General features: G+C 40.5%; 3 protein-coding genes and 1 non-coding gene across 4 annotated transcripts; all 4 read left to right on the top strand.

The window, feature by feature from the left end:
- Positions 1-1261: 1261 nt before the first annotated feature.
- Positions 1262-4302, top strand: LOC145411038 (uncharacterized). The gene is made up of 4 exons (XM_080281103.1): positions 1262-1305; positions 2520-2699; positions 3617-3805; positions 4198-4302. The coding sequence occupies exons 1-4, from the start codon at positions 1300-1302 to the stop codon at positions 4300-4302; spliced, it is 480 nt and encodes a 159-aa protein (XP_080137229.1). The 5' UTR covers positions 1262-1299.
- On the top strand, positions 2011-2129 carry LOC145412197 (5S ribosomal RNA). The gene has a single exon (XR_013899540.1). It is a non-coding gene; the product is annotated as a 5S ribosomal RNA (ribosomal RNA).
- Positions 4202-14410, top strand: LOC145412054 (putative ATP-dependent RNA helicase DDX27). Its single transcript, XM_080281975.1, has 11 exons — positions 4202-4288; positions 4558-4745; positions 5202-5420; positions 6079-6264; positions 8855-9022; positions 9437-9589; positions 10282-10464; positions 10670-10847; positions 11274-11501; positions 12125-12331; positions 13093-14410. The coding sequence occupies exons 2-11, from the start codon at positions 4626-4628 to the stop codon at positions 13281-13283; spliced, it is 1833 nt and encodes a 610-aa protein (XP_080138101.1). The 5' UTR covers positions 4202-4288; positions 4558-4625; the 3' UTR covers positions 13284-14410.
- Positions 14411-16123: 1713 nt separating this feature from the next.
- Positions 16124-26666, top strand: Rab8 (RAS oncogene family member Rab8). The gene is made up of 5 exons (XM_080281964.1): positions 16124-16250; positions 17868-18048; positions 19043-19127; positions 20255-20395; positions 26525-26666. Exons 1-5 carry the CDS (start codon positions 16124-16126, stop codon positions 26621-26623), a joined length of 633 nt encoding a protein of 210 aa, XP_080138090.1. The 3' UTR covers positions 26624-26666.
- The last annotated feature ends 432 nt before the right edge of the window (positions 26667-27098 follow it).

The raw sequence follows: 27098 nt of genomic DNA, 5'->3' as shown, positions 1-27098 counted from the left end.
CATCCACTACAGTACATGGCAGCACATCCACCCACACCAAGGAACATCAAAACAACACCCAGCACACGATAACATACACAAATACTGTCATCTCTCCCCCCTCCCCCACCTCAGACCAGCTTCCAGAAGCATATCCACACTCAGATCACTCGCCGCTCCATTCAGTCACTTGAAGACAACACACAGCTGCATGCACGGCCTCCTGACATCCACCTTTCTGAATCCTATCTTCCTCGTGAGGACAGGGTCCACCTGGCCAGGCTGAGATGTGGGCACCATCCAGCCCTCTTAAGCTACCAGAAGAGGCTGGATGACTCCGTCGCTGATGCCTGTCCAGGATGCAACACAGCAGCCCATACTATTAAGCACATTATGGAAGACTGCATTGCACACAATATGCAACACAGCACCCCATACTATTAAACACATTATGGAAGACTGCATTGCACACAATATGCAACACAGCACCCCATACTATTAAGCACATTATGCAAGACTGCATTGCACACAATCACTTACGCCAACAACACAACATACACTCTTTGAGAGCTCTGTGGGAAAGCCCGGTCTCGGCCATGGCCTTCCTGAGGGACTCGGGGCTGTTCGGCCAGACTGCCTAGGGAACAACTACTACTACTACTACTGAAGAGACAGACTACTACTACTACTGGAGGCGTGGTTTGACTAGTAACCAAGGAGACTCATTCCTACCTTAGAAATAAAGCCTATCAAGTTTCAGACAACCACAACATAATACTGAAGTTCTGTGTGGCCCAGTTCCGCCATATGAAAACAAACCGACTGTAGCGTTAGATATTATAGGGTACTGGGTGATGGTGGACTGCAGGAGGAGGGCAATTTCAGCCGGCAGTTCACTGGGTTCACAGTCAGACGAGCCCGGCGTTGTAATTACTACTACTACTACTACTACTGTACTATACTACTACTAACTGCCACTACCTACTACTACTACTACTATCAAAGGTGCTGTTGTCATATTATCTGAAAATTCAACGAGACATCTCAAAATGAAAATGAATAGTGACTGCACTAAAATGTGAATTGACATGCTAATCAATTGGCAAACGCAGTACCTGTTGTGTTTACCAGGTTTTTAATATAAATATATTTTGTATAGCAATTTTTAATATCAAAATTTAATAGGACTTCATTTTAGGCTCGTACTCCGAGTTTGTTTACATTTTGAGGCCACACGTGTGTTGCCATTTGTTTGGGTTTGTGTAGTTCTTGATTTACCTGTGAAACTGAGATTCCAAACGATACCCGTGGATCTTCATTATGGAGGTAAGCTTAAAATCGTAAAGGATTTTGCTTAATTAGTGTAATTTACATACAAATACTTACGATCCTTCCAAATTCAATCTGCAGATGCGGGCTTGATCGCTTGAATGACGCGGATAAAATATAAAGATTAGGGAAAGTGATATTCCCAGTAACTTGGGACGACCAGTGCTTCATATCGAATGGCAGAGGAATGCCATGAATAGTTAGGCTGATAGAGGTAATGATGTTAGGGAAAGGAGAAGCAGGCCAACTTAATGACTAGCTCACGTCATCATTACTACACCCTGCCTTTTTATATTATTATTGCATCCCTTTTAGGACTTGAGAAAGGAATTTTACCCATGCTCCCAGCAAATTGATATAGGTTTTGCTATAGCCAGGGGGTTTCCCATTATCAGTGTTATAAACCATCTTCAGGAAGGATGAATTTTCAACTGTTGCTTTTGTACAAATCACAATACGATTTCATTCAGCTGAGAAGTAGCCTTATGCTGTGTCAGAATTATGATATTTCTGTACCTAATAAAATGGCAATGGTTTGGTAATTTCTTTGGTAAATTTTGGTTATTTTTTCCAGGTGGTTTCCACTTTTCCAAGTTGTTGTTTGTGTTGTGGGTTTGACTGAGTTTCCAGCATAATTGAAACTATAGCCTTCCTTTTAGTGACCTGTTAAGCATAGTTGTACAGGTATTAAATTCAGAGTAGTGTGATGGCCATACCACGTTGAGTACACCGCTTCCCGTCCAATCAGCGAAGTTAAGCAACGTTGGGTCTGGTTAGTACTTGGATGGGTGACCGCCTGGGAACACCAGATGCTGTTGGCATCCCTACGTGTCAAGTGGGGTTGGTGGAGGATTAGTGACCCTCCCTGTAAAACAATTAACTCTAAGCCCTTGACCACCCCGTTTGGGATACATGGTGTCTGGCAATGAATGAATGAAAAAATGTGATGGTTTTGTTAAAAATATCATCTGATGCATTTCCTGTAGTTTTCTACAGGCAGATTTTGAGAACACTAAAAACTTGACTTTCACTGTTTAGAAAGTCTACTAGCTACAAGTGCCGTATATAATTAATGCTCTTTTTGTTTTGTATGTAAAAAAAAAAAAATAATAAAATAAATAAATAAAGAATGGTTGAAATAATTTTGAGTATCTTTCAGACTACAGCAGTACAAAATACTGTAGTTAATACTGTTGTTTTTTCCCCAACAGATTCAAAGCATACCAGAAAATGACAAATTCTTCAAGGCCTTTGATGATGATGATGATGATGAGCCAGGGTCAGCGACTTTCAAAAAGAGAAAGTTTGATAGTGATTTTGGTCCTGGCACGATACAGTCAGATGATGACATTGAGAATTTTTCTGGCTCTGATTCTGAACCCGAGGATGTTGTAAGTATAGCTTGCTTGCTTTTTTTTTTTCCTTTCTGTCTGTCTGTCTTTTTTTTCTTTTCTTGCAGTGCCTAGTTCTAAGTTCTACAATATTCTTCTTATTTATTCATTTGTTTGTGTTTGTCAATAGAATTTGGGTATGCATTTGGGTTGTCACACTTCATTACAGTACTTTCCATTTCCTTGCTTCTAGATCCTACCGAGCTCCCTCTTCCGTTGTGAAAACGTATTAGGGTGACGATGATGATGATGTACCAGCTGTTTATTTATTTATATTTACTTATATACCAATATTACCACCATATGCCACCCTATCAGCCTGCAGCAACACTCAGGGGAATGCACACTGTGTTATTTCATTTTATGCCAGGATCTTTCATTACTAAGTTTCTAATTATTAATCAAACTCATGCATTTCAGTTAAGTAGTAATAAGTTCAACCCAAGCTTAAGTAAAAAATTATAGAAAAACTAAGGATGGTGTTGCTTGTGAGGTGGATCCAGGAGTTTGATGGCTTCAGTATGTGTGAATGATTGTGTTGCTCATTTCATGTGGCATGCTGTTGATAGCTCCACACTTCTTTCCAGTTCTTTGGGAATTAGGGTTAAGAGGATGATGGTTATGATCTTTTTTCAGTTTATTGCTAAATACCTTAATCCTGTAAGGGGTGGCCTTTAACAAATCATCACCACATTCTTTGCTCTCAGCCATTTGACTGTCTTTCTTCCAAGTCACACCCTCTCCTTCATATATCTCTCCACTCCATCCCTCCATCTCATCCTTTGGCTCCCCCTTCTCTTCTCTCTTGCTATATTATTTTTTGACATTATTTTTCACATAAAGCTTAATATTGTAATGGTGTCATCCATTATTTGGGAGATTTGTAGTGCACAAATAAATAGAGATCTATACTTCAGGTTAGATATAAAAGGAAGAATGAAACCGACGATGCCGACTTCTACAAGGATTTCCAGTTTGTTGAATCTACCAGTGATTATATGAAGGACCCATGGGATGAAGTCATTAAATTAGTTAAGCCAAGAAGAGGCGTCAATATAAATGAAACCATTGCCAGAGTGCGATCTGAGGAAAAACAAAAATGGAAGGTGAGCAACTCTAAAACAGTAAACCATTTTTATATATACTGTACTGTAGCCAAGTTTAAGTTTGATCATTAGATTAAAGAAATATTCCCACTTGAGATTTCATTTATACCTGTAAAGCTGATTTGCCTGTTCTGCTGCTGTACAACTCCAAAGGTATGAAAAAGCCATGATACTTTGGAAAGCCTCAGTTACCTATAAGAACTGCATGTACAGTACTGGACCATAGCATGAGGTTGCCTTTCTTGTGCAGCCCTCCATCCTCCTTTTGGGAGAAAGGGAGGGGACTGGGGAATGTTTGTAAGATCAGACAGCTCCTTTGCCTGGTGGGAAAAAATCATAATGTTGATGATGTTGATGATTTTCTGTATTTATTCATTTACTTATTTTGCCAGGCTGAGAAGGCCCAGAATGGTGAAGGTGGTGATGAATCAGGGAGTGACTCCAGTGATGACAGCAGTGAAGAATTATTAGCTCCAGCCCAGGGTATGCCTTTGTAATTCATTCATATTGGCATGTTTTGTATGGTCAGGTATTAAAGTCTGTTTGCCTCCTCTGCCTCTGTTTTCATTCTTGGATTTATAGATGCTTGAATGTGATGTAGTAGACATTCATTCATTCATTCACTTATCCATCCATCCATCCATCCATTCCCAGCTTGCCCCACATAAAGAGGGGCTCTGGCATTTAAGTCAGTGAGTGAGTGGATGATGACCTCCCCTGTCTTAGGGCTAATGTAATTTACCCTCAACCAGACATACTAAAGGTGCGAGAATCTGAAGTGCAGCGGAAGGCGAGGCGGATTGACAACCCAAAGAAGATCATGAAAAGTGCTGAGGAGATCAAGCAAGAAGAAGAAGACAAGGCGTTCTTTGAGGACGCTCCCCCGTGCCAACCCGATTCAACATTTTTGGAGATGAATTTTTCAAGATCTCTGTTGAAGGTGAGAGTGTGGTTTTTTGTTTTACTATGGTTTTAGTTTTGGGTAAGCAACGTTGGGTCTGGTTAGTACTTGGATGGGTGACCGCCTGGGAACACCAGATGCTGTTGGCATCCCTACGTGTCAAGTGGGGTTGGTGGAGGGTTAGTGCCCCTCCCTGTAAAACAGTTAACTCTAAACCCTTGACCACCCTGTTTTGGATACATGGCGTCTGGCAATGGATGGATGGATGGTTTATACATATTTAGTTACCATAGTTAGTTGTTCATACATTCATTCATTCACCTCTTCATTCCACACGGAATGGTGTTGGCAGTTCATTTGTGGTCACCCTGTGTGGGATAAAGGCATCTGGCTATAGATATGTAGGCATATTCTTGACTTCCATTTGAGGATGATGTGTGTTAAAATAAAACAATATTTTGGCCTAATTTAGACTCTTGAAAACTATTCTTCCAGGCCATTGATCGCTTGGGTTTCGACCAGCCGACCCCAATCCAGGCTGCGACCATTCCTGTTGCACTGCAGGGTCGGGACATATGTGGATGTGCAGCCACAGGAACCGGCAAAACAGCCGCCTACATGCTGCCCATCCTTGAGAGACTCCTGTTCAAACCCTGTACTGATGTGGTGACCAGGGTGTTGATCCTGGTGCCCACCAGAGAGCTGGGTGTGCAGGTGAGAATTACTGAACAAGGTTGTAAAGTTGTCCCCATCATCACCATCATTGTCACCCAAACTTACTACCAGAATAAATGAATAAGATGGCTCTACATCCTTTCATAGCACTTCTTCTTGACCAGCTTTACATTTTAATAGTAGTCTCTTGTGCCAACACAGCATTGAAGATGGAGAGATAGCAGATTTAACTCTAGTTAAAGCTGACAGAGTATAATAGCATGTTAGACATGCAGTAAGGTCTTGAGATAGGATGATAGGGAATGGGGGAATTTGACATGGGTGCTGTGGCAGATTGCAGTTTGAGAAGCATCCAGTAAGTAAAAAGTTGGAACCCTTGAACAATGCCTTGCTAAACATATGTATCTTAGACAAAGCTGAGGTGCTGCAGGAGGACACCTTCAAGTGGTGGCACCAGGATAACTGGGTGGCTTCACTGCCTGGCTTTGCAAACATTCTTCTTTGTCCTCCCTCTCCCCTGAAAAGCAGATGGTGGACTGAAGGAAAGGGCACCAGGGTCATGTTTCAGTGACCCTGGAGCCACAACAGCAACAACAATCAAAGCTAAACATGATTGGAAGTAACTATTATAGCCATACCAGTATTTTTGTGCCTCTCCATCCAAATATTCTCATTTATATTCATTTTCTGTTTTCAGGTGTTTCAGGTAGCCAAGGACCTCTCCCTGTATTCTCAGATCCAGGTATCCCTCTCAGTGGGTGGGATGGATCTAAAGTCACAGGAGGTGGAATTGAAGAAGGCGCCAGACATTGTTATTGCTACACCCGGCCGACTCATTGACCATCTCCTCAACACACCCAGCTTCAACCTCGAGAGTATTGAGGTTAGCTTTGAGGGTTTCTTGCTTTTCTTTCTGTGGAATATTTCTTTGGTGTACTCAAGGAGATCTTGGGTGAACCTGTATGTTGTATACTGATGTGTTGTATTAGCCCCACTGCCACTGACATATAGACAGGTCTGCAAGAAGGAACTTTTCAAAAATTGTTTTGATAATAAAATGTGTTTATACATATTTTTGGGGTGCTGATTCCGAATATCATAACAGTTTTTTCACATCACGTAAGGTTTCCCCACAAAATGGTATCGAATAAACGACAATTTGTAGGCAAGATCCCATATGATAGAACACAATTAAATCATTAAAATGTGTCTGGTACATTATTTAACAAAGATGAAAGAAGAAAGTGCAACTCAACTTTAGTAAAATATATCTTTAACCAGTTTTTAAGTTTCAGTAACTTAAAATCTCTTCTTTTTCACTTGAAAATTACGCCTGCAGCTTCTCCGTTTGTGAGCATTTGATGGAGTCTCCCGATGCAGCATCCAGCAGTAGTCCGCCATCATACTGACATTCCATCTTCCTTGGTATCTTCTCTCCATCTCCATTATATCTTGATGGAATCTTTCCCCTTGTTCTTCACTCACATCTCCTAAATTTTCTGGGAAGTAATCTAGATGTGCATGCAAAAAATGAACTTTAAGGCTCATGTTACATCCTAAGGCTTTAAACTTCTCTAGCATTCTTCCCACAATGTCTCGGTAATTTGGATCCTTGTAATTACCCAGAAAGTTCTTCATCACATCCTTCAAGCCAGTCCATGCATCTTTTTCGGCATCACTAAGACAGTTTTCAGAATTTTCATCTTTAACCAGTTTCCTTATATCCGGACCAACAAATACACCCTCTTTAATCTTGGCATCTGATAGACCAGGAAACTTGCTGCACAGGTACTTGAAACCATCTCCATCCTGTGGCATAGTTTTTACAAATTGCTTCATCAGGCCGAGTTTTATATGCAGTGGGGGCAAAAGAACCCTCTTTGGATCCACTAAACTCTCTCAAACGATGTTCTTCGTTCCTGGTGTAAGTGAATCCCTACCTGGCCATTGTTTCTGAGTCCAATGAAGATTCCTTGTTCTACTATCCCATTCACACCAGAAACAAGGAAACTTTGTGTACCCTGACTGCTGTCCAAGTAACATGCAGATTATCTTCAAGTCCCCACAAATCATCCAGTTGTGATCTTTGTAATTGATGTTGTTTAAAAGTAACACCGAATTCTCATATGACTCTTTCATGATCACTGAGTGTCCAAGAGGAAGTGAAGCATACTGATTGCCATTATGTAAACGGACTGCTTTAAGACTTCTCTTTGATGAGTCGATAAAACGTCTCCATTCATCAGGGCTATATCTTATGCCAAACTTTTCTACTAGTCCTTGAGGATCTGTACAATAGACCAAATCATTTTCATGGGCAAAATAAGGTGCAAACTCTTTTTCTCGGTGATGATACCAAGAGAATGATGCACCAGGAGCTAAAAGATTCTTGGACTTAAGTCTGCTGATTCCTTGGCAAGGCCTAGGTCCCTCATAGATCATTTAATTCATGCTGACTGAATACCTGAGGTTCTTTACTTTCACCGTCATAGCTGAGGTCTGCATCATAATCGCTACTTTCCGAATCAGAACTCAGATGTATGTCCTCAAAGTTGTCTAGAGGTGATGGAACTGGCACATCTGGTCCATGGGGAACAGGTCGCAATGCAGATGGACGATTGGGATAGAGGATACTCTTCCTGGTCGTAGAACTGTGTCCTTGTACCTTACATGAGCAAAAGTAGCAGTCGTCACCGTGATTTTTCGGTTCCCTCCATATCATTGGAACACCAAAACGAAAAGACTGCTTTGTACCCTTTGTTCACTGCCTTAGTCCTTCAACACAAACTGAGCACACTTTATGAGGAGCCCATGTCTTATCTTGGTCTCCCAGCTTCACTCCAAAGTATGCGTAGTATGATTTTTTGACAAAGTCTGTAATGTTTCTCTGCTGTTTTGTAACACTAAATTCACCACATATGTAACAAAAGCTGTCAGGGCTGGTTGAACATCCTCTGGAAGCCATCCTCGTTTCTATTCAAGTTCGTATCTGTAAACAACAACAAATGGCTTTAATTTTGTGACAGGATATTTGGCTAAAATAGCAAAAAAACAAAATTCGATTTTGTGAAAAAACTGTACGTGATACAGAAATTTCGTTGTGATTTTCGAAATCAGCATGTGCAAATTGGTATAAGTCACCTACTAAAGAGGAAACAATTTTTTGGTCGTGGACCTGGATATAATTTTTAGTTACCTGGTGATTTAGTGAGTTAAGGCATTCCAACTGGATGTGGGTTTAAATCCAAGGGAAGGTTGAAATTTTTGCTCACATTGTACCTCTCAGGGTGCAGCCACACTTGCTCCAAACATGGATTCATTAAAAATAAAAAAATCATTAAATCATCATCCAGATCTCTTCATCCCACCCAAGGACGGGGTGAGGAAAAATGAATAAACAAAAGAATGGAAGGAGTTGTTGATGATGGTGATAATGATGACAGTGACAATGATGACGAAATGCCTCTCCATAGATCCTGGTGTTGGACGAGGCAGACAGAATGTTGGATGACAGTTTTGCACAGCAGATGAATGAGATTATCAAGCAGTGTTCTGGTGAGCGCCAAACCATGCTGTTCTCTGCCACCATGACATCACAAGTCAAACAGTTGGCTATGGTGTCTCTTAAGAACCCTGTCAAGGTTGGTGTTACTAGTTCATTTTAATAAACAGACATTAACTCACTCATTCACTCACGCACTAAGTATTACACTCACTCACCCACCTAATCACTCACTCACTTACTCACCCAGTCTAAGCTTATTAGATAAAGATAGACAGTATGAAGGTGTAAGTTAAGGCTGCCTTCTTAGGTATCACAACCTTTTCTGTATAAATGGTATAGTGTATATGGTACTGAAAATTAGGGAAAACTGTCACATCAGTTCTGTAGGTACATAAATACCATACATAGATTTAGTATGTAAGGTGCAGCCATGATTTGGATGGTTTGCCCCCTCCCCTTTCTTTTTTATATAAAGCATCACTTACATTCAAGCAATATGGGGGAAAAAAAAAAAATTCATATTCTCACGAAATAAAAATCTTGGTTTCAGGTATTTGTTAATGAGAACACAGATGTTGCCCGAAACCTACGTCAAGAATTCATCCGCATTCGGCGACAGCAGGAGAAAGGAAGACCAGCCATGTTGGCGTATTTGGTGTCTCGGGCGTTTAGGGAACATTGCATGGTGTTTGTGGCCACCAAGGTGAGAGATGATGATGTTGAACAAACCCGGTCTATCTGGCCAAGCTGATCCATCAATTGCAGGCCATCAATTGCCCTTGTAAGGCTGTCCCATGCAGTGAGCCAGCATTCACTCACTGTGATGGCATCTTCAGGTAAATCTGCACTGAGTGACAGGGCAGATGATTTCCTGTGTTCAAGCAGATCGTTTACCATGTAGGGTGGTAACCATCTGACCAGCAGATGTGCACCTGGTGGTCTGTTGGGTTAAGGCTCTCCAGCCAGACAGGAACCTTATTGATTGAAGGGGATTAGAAGTTAATGACTTGCATGGTGCCACTAAGGGGGAGAGTGTCTGGTCACTCTCATTACATATGGTATCTGGACTGAGTAGCCCAGACCTGCCCCTCTCCCCTCTTGATGGGGCAGTGAAGGATAGAGTGATGATGATAATATAGTTTTAACCATTTCAATTCATACTTTATTATTTATTTTTTTTTTTTTTTTGACATTGAGATGATTTTCTTGATGGTAAAAAAGATCTTTCATATTAAAAGAGTTAATGAAAGTTCTGTCAGACTCATGAATAATAAATCTCTGAAGCTGAATAAAAATGTGGCAAGATGGAAAGAGTAAATTATGAAATATGTCATTGGAGTGAAGGGGTTAATTTGATAAAAGAAAAGTAGTATTTCTTGTCTTGTCACCGCACAGGCCTTGGCTCACCAGCTGAACATCTTACTGGGTCTGCTTGGGGTGCGGTCTGGTGAGTTGCACGGGGACCTGAAGCAAGGGGAGCGTCTGACCTCACTCAAGAAGTTCAAGGACGAAGAGATTGACATACTCATTGCCACTGATGTTGCTGCCAGAGGCCTGGACATCAAGGGAGTCAAAACGGTGAGGAGAAAAGAGAAGAATTAGTTTGACTTTTCTTCATTTCATATTTGCATACTTTGTTATTATTATTATTATTTTTTCTTTAAGGCTTAGTATGGAAAATAAATTGCCAAGGAAAAGGTATTAGGGAGCTTCCATAACCAGCAAAAATATGGGTGCTGGTGCCATGTGATTTGATTTGATGATGATCAGTATCCTTTTCCAGGTCATCAATTACACCATGCCAAGGACGTACAAACGCTATGTGCATCGAGTGGGGCGCACAGCTCGAGCCGGCCACGCAGGTCGGTCGGTGAGTCTGGCTGGAGATAATGAGTTTGGGATGCTGAGGGAAATCAAGAGGTACTCCAAGCTTGCCATGTTTGAGCGGCGTCTCGTTAAAGGTAAGTTCATTGCCAGACGCCATGTATCCCAAACGGGGTGGCCAAGGGCTTAGAGTTAATTGTTATACAGGGAGGGGCACTAATCCTCCACCAACCCCACTTGAGATACAGGTATTTATTTATTTCCATTTGTATTTACATGTATTTTTAAAGTGGCATTGTAGGCTATATACCATGTTTTTCTTACTGATTTTTATGCTGATGTGATTATACAGATGATTTAAATTTTCCTGATATAGCTACTTGGGAAATACAGAACAGTTGTGATGTTTATTTATATATTTACAGGTATCTATTTATTGTAATGTATTTTTTTATTATTTATTTATTTACTGTATTTATTGATCTTTATAACTAATTTTTGTATGTAGTACCTGATAAACAGTTTTGATAATGATAATAGTGACAGTGTTACAAATTCCGCAGACATTCTGGACAAGTACATAGCAAAGGTGGAGAAATTGACTCCTGCTGTGAATCGGGTCCTGCAGGAAGAGCGTCGTGAGAGGCTGCTCAAGAAGATGGAACAGAATGTGGCCACTCTGGAAAAGAAGGTCCAGAAAGCAGGGGGCAAGAAAGTTGATGGAGCAGAACCAGGAGAGCAGGAGAGGACATGGTTTTTGTCTAAGGAAGATGTGGTGAAGGCTGAGACTAGTAAGTGTTGCCAGATGGCTTAATCCTGGTGAGGGCCACCACAAACAAATCACTCCCTGTCTCCATCTTATGCTGCCATCATTCTTATCCCTTTCCATCTCATCCTCAGTCTCCCTCTGCACCTTATTGACATGGTACTGTACACTGTTTGTAAGTCTCCCATTCTTCAATCTGTCCATGTAGCCAAATCATCTCAGGGTAGGTGTACTTGTGACACTTTCCAGTTCATCTACATCAGCATCACAACACTGTAATAATTTGTATATTTTTATGGTTGATATTTACATTCCTTTTTGAAGACCTTGGTTATGCCTGTAAATATAAGATTTTTTTCACCCATTAATGGCAAAACCAAAGATACTTGGTATCATGTGTCTTGAACACTACCAATGCAGTCATTAAGTAGCTTGAGCAAGCCTATTAAATGACTGTATGTCCTTCCTTCCACCAACCCTTACCTAGCAGCTTGAGTTTTTAGATCAGATCTTTCCATTTTGTAGACCAGCTACTGCCTAGGGCTAAGGAATTCCAGCCTGTTCCCTGGAATAGATTATACCTTAATGGTGCTGAGGCTGATGTTGATGCTGATCTATGCAAAAGTTTATCCATCAATCCCTTTACAGAGAACTTGGCAGCCAAGGGTAAGAGAGTGATTAAAGAAAAGAAAAAAGAGAAAGCCAAAGTAAAGAAGCGCAAACAGAAGAAGAACCTCAACCCAGAAGAGAGGGAGATAAAGAAGACTGTACGCATTGCACAACTCAAGGCAAAGAAAGCAAATAAAGCTGGGCGTCTTAGAGCCATTGTTGAGGATGATGAGCCTGTTGGTAAGGGTAAGTGTCTGGATTTCATGTTGCAGCTTCTTCCACATAGTAGCTTAGTGGCAGAAAAAGGCAGTGTTACAGCTCTGCATATTTTCCCTGGCACTTTGTGAGTAGCACCATGTTCTAGTGCTGTTTACTGTTATATCTGAGCATTCAAGGTGGAGGTAGTGTAAAAAAAAGTCTAGTGGTCCCCAAAGGATGTGGTTCATAAGGGGTTTAAAGCTAAATGGTGGGCAGGGTTTATTGCTAACAGAATGCAACTTGGGGAAAAGTGACTGCTGATTCTCACCTAAATTTCTGACCTGAGCAGCCAAAACCTGAAGCCGTACACTCCTGATAGAACAATAAAGGAATGAACAATAAAACATTATATTTATACTGTATTTTTATTCATATAATTTCAGGTATTAATTTTCTTTCATAGTTTTGTAATTATTTTTAGTGTCATGTATTTGGTAGCAGTTTTTATTCATGTATTTCCTGCTGTAATCATATTTATTTATTTATTTTTTTTTTCCCTCCATCCATTCATCATCCAATCCTGTACTATCCGAGCAAGAGTCAGACCACTTAATACTTAATCCAGACATTTACTGTGATCATGACCTGTAACTTCCCTATTCAGCATTTTGTAAACAGTAAACCGCAGACACTCATTGGATTTAAACCCATAGAAGCTAAAACTTTTTTTTTTTTTTTTAACATAAAGGTAGGTAATATTTATTGTTATTATCATTGTTATTGTTATTATTATATATACATTTTTGCAGATAAAGCAGGACCTAAGAAGCGCCAGAAGAAGAAGTTCCGATCTAACTTTGACCAAGAACTGACCAGCACTGACACCAAATCCGTCAAGAAATTCAGAAGTGGCCCATCCTTCAACGAGCGCAAGGAAGAATTTGAGCTCAATAATCCTGGCAAGAAATTTAAACCCAATAAGAAGAAAAAGAAGCACTAAGGGAAATATGTGTAATGCATTGATTCTGCTGTTCATCATCATCAACATGACTCCTAAGGCCATATTGTAGGTGACATAGGAGGCCTTGTAGCACCTCTTCCTCTGTGATTTATTTTGCTTGTTGAAATTGTTCCCTGTGTCCTGTATCCCACAAAGCCATTGCCTATGCTAGATGGTAACCATATAACCACAATACACCTGCTGGTTTAGTGGGTTTAGCCGCTGCAGCCAGTTGAACCTTGTATGGGCCCCACCTGAGGGATGGTTGGGGTCTGTTGCTTGCATAATACCACTCGGGGGCAAGCGAGGCTGGTGACTGTTGTCTTTAATGTCAGGCCTGAGTAGCCCAGCCCCAGGCCCTTCACTCATGTATATGTGGTGCAAGTTGGGAATGATGATGTATCTTAATATTCTCTTTTCACATGCTAGGGTTGGGTGAGATAAGGTATGGACGTTCCCTGTTTGTAGCATACTCCCACACAACACACCACACATAATGAAGCTTAGCATAGCACATGCCACACTGAGATGCAGACACAGCATCAATGGTGTGAGAAACCTATGGGACTGGTCAGTGGGTCTGCTTGGCCAGGTGGACTGGGGTTAAGCAGTAACAATGACAATAACAGCATCAGTATAATTAGCATCAATAACATACATGAAGATAATGAAGTGCCTTGAGTGAACTTAGGATGAATGAAGAAACAAGGAAAACTAAAACATAACACCACATCCAGCAAACCGCACAGCCATCCACACATTCTTCAAACCCCCCAAATTCTGTTTCCACCTCTCAAGTCTTACCATCTGCATTTTTTTCTCTCCCTCTTAGCTGCACTTGCATCACATTTCAGGTAAGATTCAGTCCATTGACCTTTTTTTTTTTTTTTTTTTCCAGATGAACAGAGGAAGAAAAAACAAATAAAAATAAATGTGAACTACATTCTGATATTGTTGATGATCATTTATACACTGTATTTTGCCTTCAGTAGTACTGTACTAGGTTTAATTCTGGTAAGTAAAACAGAGGTGATGAACATTTTTTTTTTCATAGCCGGTTGTATTTTATTGCCATCAGTAGGGACCCAAGGCCAGGTGTTTATGTTCAAGTACTTTACATTTATCTCATCACCTGAGGTCTGTCTCCCAGCTGAAAAGAATCTAAACTTATGTCCTTAAGTTGAATGAGTTAATAGAGACTCTTTCTAACCTCTACATTGAGGTGGTTTGGGCGTGTTGAGAGAATGAAGGATGACAGTTGGGTGTGGAAGGTGAGAAATGTGAATGTCAGGTGGGGTGTGAGAGGCAGACTGAAAACGACCTGGGATGAGGTCATAGAGTGTGACCTCAGGGATAAGAGACTGAATAGGAAGGCTGCTAGAGTTTGAGCTGTGTGAAGAGTCACCAGTAAGTGACCAAGGTCGATTCATGCAAGCAAGCTTGAGCCTTTATAAAAAAAAACAAAATGAAGTGATTTTCCCCACCCTGATTTCCACCTAAAAGATGGTAAGAGAGACAGAATCTAGAGAGAGAGGAAGATAAAACACAAAAGTATAGAAGCTGTCATAACTGTCATCCTAACCTCACTTTCAGCCCAAATGCAATATGGGATGAGTTATTAGTTGTCGCTGCAACCCCAGGCTTATCTGAACATTGGCCTGGTGGACTGCAGAGTAAATTGCCTTCCTTCTGTAGTTCATCCTCCTCCTTTTGGGGAACTCAAGGGAAGATGAGGGACATGTGTATAACCAGGCAGCAGAACAGCTCAGTTATATTGGTGCCACTGCATGAGTCATCTTTCTCCAGCCTCATGGGATGAGGTAAGATCCAAGAGCATGAAAAAGGAAAGAAAGAAGTAGGAAAGCCATTATGAATTTGTCAAGTAAAATGCCTCTTACAAACACTCAGGCCCTTAGAGTCCTGGCTTCACCTTACTGCCTAACCACTGGGATGAGTGCAATCCAGTCACAGGTGGTGCTGTGCTGGGTGAGTGAGCCAGATGGTCTTGTGTATGATGAGGGATTATTACTGTGCTTGGCTGGGAACTTCACAACCAGTCCCTGAAGCCCGGTAGAGGATAAAGAATATTGTCCCATATTCCCTGCATGCCTGTGGGTGGCACGGTAGCACAGTGGTAACGCGCCGGACTCGTAATCGGGGGATTGCGAGTTCGAGCCTCGCCCGGGCTGCCGTGCCGGGAGTGGTAGCTCGCTCCTGTAACCCTAGCGGGGCTATATAGTCCAATACAGGGCTTAGCTCGGGGGAACTCCATTTCTCCCATTTTTTCCCCTGCATGCTCAGTCCTGAGTAGGCTACAGTAGTCTGTGCTGCCTTAGGACACCATCCTGCAGTGGCATTGATGCATCCAGACATCTTAGGGGTGGCTGAAGTTTATTGCTCATAATGCCACCCAGGGATGAGTGACTGGTCAGCCATACCTAAAATGGCTGGACTAAGAAGCTTAGCCTAGGATCCCTGATAGGGTCTCCACGTGCTTCTAATGGGGCGAGAAAGATTGGATGATACAGTTACTTTCAAGAAATTTTGCAAGCATAAGCATAATGCTTAGGTTTATGCCTGAGCCACGCCTAACATTCTGACAGGCCTAAGAATCGAACTCGGGTTCTTCCAGTTGCGAGCTGGAAGAGCAAACCAATGCATTACCGGCCGGACAAGCCTGAATCACGCGAGTTGAAAGGTATCAAGTAGCATTCTGACAGCCGGGGCCTTTGAGTCTCTTTCGTCTATGAATTGTGGTTACTAAAGAGAATCGAGGAGTATTTTGAATGTTTTGGCCAGGGGTTTCTGCGGCTATAGTCATCATATCAACAAAATAGCCGATGATGGCGAAAACTTACGATTACCTCTTCAAATTACTATTAATCGGGGACTCCGGGGTGGGAAAAACGTGCGTCCTCTTCAGATTCTCCGAGGATGCATTTAATTCCACCTTCATATCCACCATAGGTAAGATAAAGGGTTAAAATGTGCAGGGGAAGAGGGAGGCACTGTTTTTTAGGCAGGAAGGTGGGAGAGGCAGTCAAAAATAAATTTATACCAAAGTAAATTAATAAATAAGTATAGAGGCCCAGTGGGTGGCACTGAAAGAGCGGTTGAAGAGGGAAGGTTGGGTCTTATTGGTGGAAACTGCGAGAAGAGATAAAAGTAATTTCTCAGAAGTTATGACAAAAACATCATGAAGTGGATAGCTGTGATTTGACTGATTTGTAACTTATTATAATACATTCAGTAAAGCAAGGAAGGGTATTTATTTAGAACAACACTGCTGCTAACCACCACCAGGCATCACACATATTGCAAAGAGAAATTATTTACATTGCAGGTATGTATATCACTGACAAACTTTGTGCAGTATCATAATATTTTTTAGATTAATAAAGATACAAGATAGTAAACAGAAACAAATCCCCTGTAGAGCAGTGAAATTGCCAGGATTTTCCCAGGAAGACGTCATCAGTTTTAACAATTGTTGAATAAAATGGAAATAAGTAAATCACATTATTGGTTGGAGTTTGGTAAATATTGAGTAGAAGCCACCAGTGGTTCAGGTGGTTTGAGGTGTTTCCTGTTTATATGTCAACATTGCTGACGTTTCTGTGACAGTTCGGTCACAGATTAACTTCTTCCCCACTTTGAGGTCATTCTCTCTGGGGGTCGTTAATTACCCCAGGGGCCATTGGCAATACAAGTGTCATAGAAAAAAAGTGTTAGCAATTGATGAAACATAAATAGAAAACACTTCAAAATACCTGAATTCCATTTGTATAATTCCCTCACCAGTGGGATGTTATGAAAAGCAAAGTCTTCGCACCAGTATGTTGTGCGTTTCATATCTACATTGTTTACAGCAGGAATCATTGCCTAAACTTACACTAATAGAATTTTCAGTCTGTTTAAATAATTATGTGACCTTAACAAAACTTAAGCATTCTTTTTACTAGCCAAGAAACCATTTACAGCGCTGGGTGGTAACCATATAACCAAACCATACGTCGTCACTGCGTGTCAGCAAGTGGGTTGGTGGAGGGTTAGTGCCCCTTCCCATAAAACAAATAACTCAAAAGTCAAATGGCCACCCCTTACGGGATTATGGCGTCTGGCAATAGATAGATAGATATGGTAGTGTTTAAATATAAATTGCCAAGGAGAAGGGCAAGCCCCTAAGTACTGGTAGGTGCTTGAAAACTTCCCACTCCACCTGTAGTTCATACATTTTAGTTTGGTGGAGATTTTAGTCATTTTTCAGCTCATTTCCCATAGTTTAGTGACAGGATAAGATAGCACTATAGCTCTACACATTGTCTCTAGCACATCTTAGTGACTACCACCATGGCTGTAATCCTCCTTTTTCTCCCAGTTAGGCATTGATTTCAAGATCCATACAATTGAGTTGGACGGGAAGAAGATAAAGCTTCAGATATATGACATAGCAGGACAGGAGCCCTTCAGAATCATAGTATACCACAAAGTTAAATTTAGAGTATAGAAAATGGTCCTAATCATCCCATATTCTCCCCTGGGGTATAGAAAATGGTCCTAATCACCCCATATTCTCCTCTACAGGTATTGATTTCAAGATCCGTACCATTGAGTTGGACGGGAAGAAGATTAAGCTTCAGATATGGGACACAGCGGGACAGGAGCGCTTCCGAACCATCACAACAGCGTACTACCGCGGCGCCATGGGCATTATGCTGGTATATGACATCACGAATGAAAAAAGCTTCGACAACATTAAGAACTGGTGAGATTTTGTGATTTGATGTTATTGTTCTTTGTTCACTTTAACTTGGTAGTGATTTTTATCCATATGCAGCTTACTTTCTGTCCCTCAGTGACAAAATAGGGCAGTACTGTACTTTGGTTTTACATCTTGTCCATAGCACTTCTTTGTGACTAGCACCTTAATCTTCTGTTAATATTGTCACAGCTCATTAGTAGAGTAAGCCAATACCTGTCCTATACCTGTGCATCCCTTCTTTAACACTTCCTCATGACTGGCACTGTATTCTAATGTTAATCTCTTGTCACAGCTCAGAATTCAAGTTAAAAGAGGTGGCAGTTTTAGGCCAGCAGTTTAAATGGGCAATATAAATTAGTATTCCATATTACAGGGCATTTGAATGAAAAACAGCTGTGTATTAGAAGACACGGGTCCTGTTGACTTAAATAGTGAAAATATTTGTTGCCTATTAGGGTACCGTACTTGATAATTCTCCCATACCTATATTATTATTATTACTGTATTATTATTACTCTTATTATTATTATTGTTATAGTTGTTGTTCTGTTGTTATATTACCCCATTTGCCGTTGGGAAGTAGGGTCATGACTTAGGATAGTAGCTGTTAAGGTGTATATTTCACCTCTTGTATATGTTATTAATCGATACTGTTGTCGGTATTAAAACTAATTTAAATAAGAGATAAAGTGTGATACGATAAATTGCAAAGAGGTGATACAAAGCCTCCTGTGCCTCCTAGACTTTACATGTTAGAATTATTAGCCTTATGAAGTGAAGATAAGATTCCAGGGGCTTAAATGGTGGGTGAATGAGTGTTTGGCCCATTTCACCAGGCATTTCCTATCTCGTTGCTTTCTAAACCATACAGTGCCCCATTCCTAGGTGGGAAGAAGTCAGGATGAAGATGATGATGATGATGATGGTGATGAGGAGGAGGAGGAGAAGGAAGATGAGTAAGTAATATCAGTTCTCATTCTTACAATTTTCATTCCAGGATTCGCAACATTGAAGAACACGCCTCGGCTGATGTAGAGAAGATGATCCTAGGAAACAAATGTGATGTTAATGAAAAAAGACAGGTAAGTATGTCTTCTATATGATATATGCTGTTCTCACGGCCATGAAATATCCAATGAAGGGAGTTTTGTTAAGAAATGTACTTTAATAACTTGTACATTTTGTGTGTGTAGCATTCATAATACATGTGGAGAGAATGGAAAATAAGAGACTGACTAGGAGAGTGTGCAAGTGATGTGGAGGGGAGAGGGAGGTAGAGGATGTGGTGAAGGGAGGGGGTGGGAGGTATAATGAGAGAGGGCATTCTTATGGCAGAGGACAGGGTGACGTGGAGGTGATACGTTTGTGGCCACCCTTACTGGGATTAAGGCATTTAGCTGTAGATCAATTGAGAGCAGTGATAAGAAACAGGGAAGTGAGCATGGAAGTGAAAAAGTTACTACATGACAGTATTGTGATACCAACTCTAACGTACGGAAGTGAAGCTTGGACGTTGTTGGAAGGACACAAGTCAAGAGTGAGAGCAGTGGAAATGAGTTATTTAAGAGGAGCCTGTGGAGTCACATGGAGAGACAGGCTGACGAATGAAGATAGAAAGGAGCGTTGTGGTGTTGATGTGGATGTGATAGGAAGCGTTACGAGGAACACACTGAGGTGGTTTGGCCATGTGGAGAGGATGGAGGGTCAAAGACTGACGAAGAGAGTGTATGTGAGTGAGGTGGAGGGGGAAAGAGGGAGGGGGAGGCCGAGGATGAGGTGGAGAGGTATATGAGAGAGGGGGGTGTGAGTTGGGAGCAGGGGAGTGAAATGGCGGGGGACAGGGCGACTTGGAGGTGATTTGTTTGTGGCCACCCCAAACGGGATTGAGGCGTCTGGCAATAGATAGATAGACAGTTGAGAGCAAATATTCCTAGGCTGAGAGAGGCTCGATGTTGTGTGGTTCTTTTTAAGTTGTATCAGGGAAGAGAGTGACATCCATACTCTAAATGTGAAGCAGCCACAGTGCAAATAGTAGGGCAGCTTTTGTATGGGAATGTATAAGTATTTTACCCTCTAATTGATGTATGTGTTTATTATCTGGATGCTGCTACTCTTCACCCAGCCCTAAGGTGGGAAAGGAGGTCCGGATGATGGTGATGTTGATATTTTGTTTGAATGATTGGTTTATGTGCATTTATTTCACTTCCAGGTGTCGAGGGAAAGAGGAGAGCAGTTGGCCATAGAGTACGCCATCAAGTTTATGGAGACATCAGCAAAAGCTTCCATCAATGTTGAAGAAGCTTTCTTTACACTTGCCAGAGACATCAAAGCAAAGATGGAGAAGAAACTGGTAAGCTCCCTTCTTTTTTCATCCTTTTCTTTGTATTTCACATTAAGCTAGATTTCATAAACAAAGCTAAGAATCTGTTATTAAATATTTTTATGTACCGGTATTTGTTTTTCTGTGTGCCAGAATTTTAACCCGTTGGCTCGGACATACTCTCTGAAATGACTTTACTGATACACACTTTTTAATTTTTTTTAGGATAGGTTCTTGCTACTTCCCCCTCCCCCCCCCAATAATCTCAGCACCAGAGTTATTTAAAATCAAGGGTCCAACAGTCAAGGGGTTAAATATAAATACATTTACTGTTCTAGCCATGGTTTGCCGTGTCATGCATCCATAGAATTACACCCAGATCCTAAACTTTATTGTTAGAAATGAAATCACTGCAACCATGGGAGTTTTAATAGGGTCCTTAGAACGTACTTCAACTGATTTAATAATAATTTTCAGATGCAACTCACTTAGTACAGTAGAAGTCCTATTTTTCGGCATCTATGGGACCAGGCAAGTGCCGAAAAATCAAAATTGCCGAATTATCAAAACCCCTACCCACTCAATACCTTATATGTTTCGGTGAACACTATCATCACTACTCATATCATTACAAATGTGCTTGGAGAGAGTACTGTATACTGTTTGATACTGTACATTACTGTAATGAATACAGTACTATACATGAATATGAAAGATAAAGAAATTAGTGAACATACTGTATATAAATGTAATGGTACAGTAGGCCTACAAGTTCACATGCGCTTACCTAAACTTATAGTAGGTTCCTTAATTACATATGTACAATAGAAGGGGTTGATTGGACTCTGCTACTGCTGGAAGAAGTCCCCAGCAGTAGAGGGTCCTCATGGAGAATTTCAAGACTGATGAAAAAAATCGGAAAATCTGCCAAACGATCAGAGATTTTCGTAAATGGGACTATTTCTCAAAACTGCCGAAATGTCAGATTTGCCGGGGAATTGGATGCCGAAGAATTGGACTTTTACTGTACAAGGAACTCGTTGTGCAACAAAATAAATATTCGAAAAATAGTAGATAGGATACAGAATTTTGATGATGATGGCACCTAGTATGATTTGTCTTTTGTATATATTTTATTTTTCAAACAAAACTGGAGAGATTTAGATTGTAGTGAAGATGCCAGTAGTGTACATATAAGTTTTTCAGTTGAAGCAAGTCTCAGCATTATTTAAAATCCAGGAAATTCAGTAAATTCTTTGTTTATTTGTGCTAAAATTTAGTATCTGGATGGTTAGATGTAGATTAATGTTTATGATTAAATGTGATACATGACGTACTATACTCTTTATTAGCTGTAGCAGCATAATTTACAAACTTTAAATTTAATGTGGCATTTGATGATAAAACCATGGACCATATTATACTCTTTTCACTTTAACTTGGCTCAAATTTGTGTTGTTTTGTGACATGTCACTGAGTTCACTGAGAGAAAAAGACAGTTGTGTGGCTGTACATCCCTGCCATAACACTTTTTTTTTGTGTCTAGCATCATATTCTGGTGTTAATCTGTTGTTACAACTTGGCATTCAAGATGGAGAGAGAGCAGTTTTAGACCAAGTTAGAGTAAAAAGAACGTAGCATCTGTAGGTGTTTTTGCCGCTAAAAGATCTACACATGCTAAATTAGTCTGTGGTCTCTAAACATAATACTGAATAAAGTTATTTGATAGTCATTATTCTGATTTGAGGATGCCTTTTGTTGTACATACATCAAGAGCTGACAGCTAGATTTTTTTTTTTTTTTAAGCATAAAAAGTGACCCATATATAATGAATAAATTTAATTTAATCCAGTTCAGGTTGTCAGACCTTGATAGACTATTAATTTTAGTGAATCATTAGAGTTTTGTGAACAGTTTTCTGCTTAAAATAGTGGGCATATAGTGGCGTAGAGAGGTTTAATAATTGGTGATTTATAAAGTTCATGACTACAGTCACACACAAGAACACTGTGGGCATTGGAGGCTGCCTAGCTTCTCTTCCTTAACAGTTTATTTAAACAAGTGGAATGCTGTAATACTTGTACATGTTACTGTTGGTGTTACAGTAAGCAAATGTACAGTACGCCTTCATTGTAAAGTCACGTGGTATACGATTATCCACTTATACTGTGCAACCAGTAAGAATTTAGGATCCCTATTTTGTTTTATTATTGTTATTCTGTTACCCAATTGCTGTGATGCCTGATTTCTCATTATGTGATCATTTTTCTCACTCTGCAATTGCTAAATTGCTAAATTCATTAAATAATTGGTTTTCAAAGATGCATTCCATTCTTAAAATGATGAGATTATAAGAATAGGAAAAAAAAAAAAGGGTTATACAGTAGATTGCTATTATCCACAAGGCAGGTGGCTTCTGATGAATCTCTTAAGGGGCAACTCAGAATCTTCACTTGAAAAGTTATGATCTGGGGAGAGGTGTTGTGATGGATGATTAATATAGGGTTTCATTGCTGCCACTACCATTGATGATGCTTATAGTGTATATGAGCGATGTTACAGCTCTTGGAATGTAAAAGGGTAAAGGTGTGTCTAGTTTTAGTGAACTCTTTAGGAAGACTGACGCTCGTGAGAAACAAAAGACCAAATTACTATTGAATAAGTTTATGTGAAGTTGCAGAGTGTGGTGAAAGTTTTGGCATATCAGATAGAGCCAGGATTCTGGGGTCTTGAATGATGAGTGAATGGAAGCATGGCCTATTGGATTGGGCAACATTGGGCTGTCTGGACACTGCTATTCCTCACCCTGTCCAAGGGTGGGAAAGGGGGTCCAGATGATGATGATGATGATGATGATGATTATTATCTATCTATCTATTGCCAGATGCCATAATCCCTTAATATATCATTATTATTATTATTATTATTGTAGGAGAATATTAAGTTGTAACATACCATACATAAGAAATCACCAAGGAAGAGTAGCTGGGAAGCCTAGTATAGCCCTGATGACATGCCCCACTTTATGTCTATATACTGTATTTATCTTAGTGTCAATTCATTTGTTTGATGGTAGTGGTAATTTTAAGTGTGCTAACTCTGACTCTCCTCTTTCTTTGTCTTCCTGTCTGCTATGTTGTTTCACTGGGTGTCTAGAAGGTAATAGTTATTTTTGTGTTGAGCATGACAACCTGCTGGTAGAAAGTCACACCTCACTGCTATAGAAAGTGTTAAAAGCCTGTAGTCTGTCTATCGCCAGATGCCTCATTCCTGTAAGGGGTGGCCACAAAGAAATTGGCTCCATGTCCCCCTGCCCAGCGCCATTTCACTGTCTTGCTCCAAGTTCACATCCCCGTCAAGGCAGTGAAATGGTGTTGGACAGAGTGACGTGGAGGCTTATAGTGTTGATTCTCTTTCTTTTGTCGAACATTAAATGATCCTATCGAGCTGGGAGAAAGCCTGTCTATCAGAGAAGTAAAAAATTGTACTGGTATATCTGGAGACCCTTGTGCTGGTAAGGACTCACACATGAAGAGTGGCATAGAGAAACTGCAAATGCACCAAAATCAAAATTCAAAAAAACAAAGAATAGAATACAGAATTTTGGACACGTGATGCCTTTGGATTCCCCGCACAGAGCCCCTTATATTTATTTGACGTTGCTCTGTGGAGGAACACTGATGGCTTCCTGGGTTAATAAAAAAATATCAAACCTCCATTTTCTTGGCTTATCAAGTATGTCCTGTTCAGAGTTAGGCCTGCTTCACAGAGCTCCTCATATTTCATTCTGATGAACTCCATGATTTTTTGTTTCGATGAGAGAACCTGGCTGTCAGAGGGTTAAGTATTGACCCTCTTGTTGGGCTTTTATTCATTCATTCATTCACTCCTGCACTTCTCATGGGGCAGTACTGGATTAGATGACTCAGCTTAGTATAATTGTTTGCCATTACCCAGAATAAACCCATGATGTTGTCTCAGTATACTGAAAAAGGATAAAGTTCAGGTGTTATCAGTTGGCATTCAGTTTTCGTACCAGAACCCTCAACTTGCTGTATATTCTCTCTCTTTTGTGCGTGTGTGTGTGTAGTTGAATTATTTATATATAGTACAGTACTTGTTTACATTTCATTGTAATCTCATAGCAGTATTAAGGTAGTGAAAGCTGTACCCTACTGTGATTAAATCCCAAACCATAGAGGTACCAAGATTTTACTGGTTAATACATTCATCGATCTTGTATTTAAGGAGAAATGGGTATGATGATAAGTTTATATAAGGAACGTGTGTGTGCCATTAAATTCCCCCCCCCCCGTAAAATAAAGATTAGCTAATAAAGAAAGATTACAGTTAAATATAAGAGTAAATAAAATAATAATAATAATAATTCACTGTAAATGTGTTAATGAGGTGTGGCTTTCTACAGTGCTTGAGTTTGGTCAGTTTTGTGCAGCTATCTGTCTCTATCTGTCTGTTGCCAGACGCCTTAATCCCATAAGAGGTGGCCACAAACAAATCCCCTCCATGCTCCCTGTCCCCTGCCATTTCACTGCCCTGCTCCCAGCTCACACACCCCTCTCTCAAATACCTCTCCACTCCATCCCTCCATCTCATCCTCGGCCTCCTCCTTCCTCTCCCCTCCTCCACCTCACTCACATACACTCTCCTCGTGCAACTGCTTGTATTAATTCTTTTGAGAGTTTTGTGTTTTGTGGATTAACCAAGTGACGTTTTAGCCACGTGATTTCAGAAGGCTTTGGTGATGAATATAATTGTGTGGCCAGTTTTTATAGGCATTCTGATTTACATTTATATTTTCCTCTTCCTGTTATTGGATTCTGCGCACCCTGAATTTTGTGGGAAGCAGGGTGATAAGAATGATGATGATGATTATTATTATTATTATTATTATTTCAAAATATTTGCTGACTTGTCTTTGCCATTTTTCTTGGTTTGGGGAGAAATCTTAAATTTTTCAGTTTGACACATTTTGAGTTTCCTTGCATACCTTTTGAGCCAGCTTTTTTCTCTCTCTTGATTTTCAGCATGATAGCCTTTGATTTGACGTATGATTTTATGCTTATGTGCCCTTCTCATCCTTGTATGGTTTTTAGTTTGGTTTTAGCCTTACTTATGTTTGTTTTCTTTCTGGATATGAATTCTGCTTCACACGGTGCCGATGAAGGAACATTCAACAAGAAATGTGTCATTATTCAACAAGACGTATCATGGCTTTTCATTGTGTTTATTTGGAAGAGAAGGCAAAGCATTGGAAAGTGCTTTTTCATGATGATGATGATGGTGATTTAGTATTTTGTAATATACATGAGCCTCATTGACCCTAAGAGAGTCTTATGTTGAATTCTGGCTAATGCAGAATTGTTTTGTTAAATGTGTAAAGGACATCCTCTGGCAGAAGGGGATGACCATTTAAACAACTGGTGCTTTCCAAGAACTGGTCGGAGCAGCCAGAGAAGTACAGTAGAGTTTAAATCAGAATTCCCAAACTTAACTGGTGCCAGAGAGGGACACGTGCATGTGGTGGCACCAGTATAACCATTCAGCTCCAGTGCCCAGTTATACACACATCCCTCACCTCCCTCCCTAACCCTCTAAAGGAGGATGGTGGATTGCAGGAGGAGAGTAACTTCAGCCTGCATCCACTGTGTTTACACTTCAGACGAGACAGATTGCATCCACCAGACATACCTAAAGAAACGTGAATATTGCTTGGGTTCGGTGACATGAAATTGTTGGGTAATAATACCTTCTGGTTGACTGTACACGTTACACTTCAAATGGTTGCCTGGATAGATATTAAACATCTGCCATATCCAATACTGTATCAAGTCTCCTGTAACTTCTTCTCTAGCTTTCTCATCTTTTAAACATGTATGATGCTGAGTACATTTGTAGTGTGTCTGTATTTTCCACAATCACCTTATACACGAGCATTGTATTGCCATTGTATTAGTGTTTTTGGATCCTACCCACCTCATTAGGTGGTAATAAGGTTATGATGCTATTGATGGGATTAAATCTTTTCTTGGTGTTGTGACAGTAAAGTTTTGGGTCAGAGGAATATGAGGTGAGGTAGGATCAAGAAATAAAGGGAAAGCGTAGTAACACGAGAGCTAACAATTTTTTCTGCCCCCACAGGAGGCCAGTAATCCACCTAAAGGCGGCCACTCTCTGAAGCCCAACGAACCGCCCCGCAAGTCCATTAGCAGTTGGCTAGCTAAGTGTTCTATTCTATGATCTCACCAGTGCTGTTTTATACTCCCTCTTTGTCAATAGTGTGTGTTGTATTCTAAGTGGAGAGATCGCACCTCTTCCTTAGTCATATATTTTTGCCTCTTGTACCATAATATCTTGTTGTGTTATTGATACAAGCTTTGCTGATATTATATGGAAATACTGGCCTGGAAGGTGATGGTGAGTAGCATACATTTAGTGGTGCTGTGTACCTGGCTAGGGTGAACCAGCTGTGGTGTCCACCCAGGAGCCAGCCCTCTTCATATTTCCCTGCACCTCACTGTGGAAGGAACCCTGGTCTGGGCCTGTGAGGTGCTGCCTGCCACAAGAGGGTGCTGGGTCCGTACACTGTGTATGTATTGTACTGTACATGTAGGACGGCCTCACAGAACCAGTTGCTATCTATGGCTGACAGATATGTATGGCTAAACAGACCAGGGTTAAGCAGCAAGAACATCTATCTATCTATTGCCAGATG

The sequence above is a fragment of the Coenobita brevimanus genome, chromosome 11 (assembly GCF_032717465.1).
Source record: "Coenobita brevimanus isolate Jiangsu-jjx chromosome 11, ASM3271746v2, whole genome shotgun sequence".
NCBI classification, from domain to species: Eukaryota; Metazoa; Arthropoda; class Malacostraca; order Decapoda; family Coenobitidae; genus Coenobita; species Coenobita brevimanus.
This window is presented reverse-complemented; position numbering and strand designations above follow the sequence as displayed.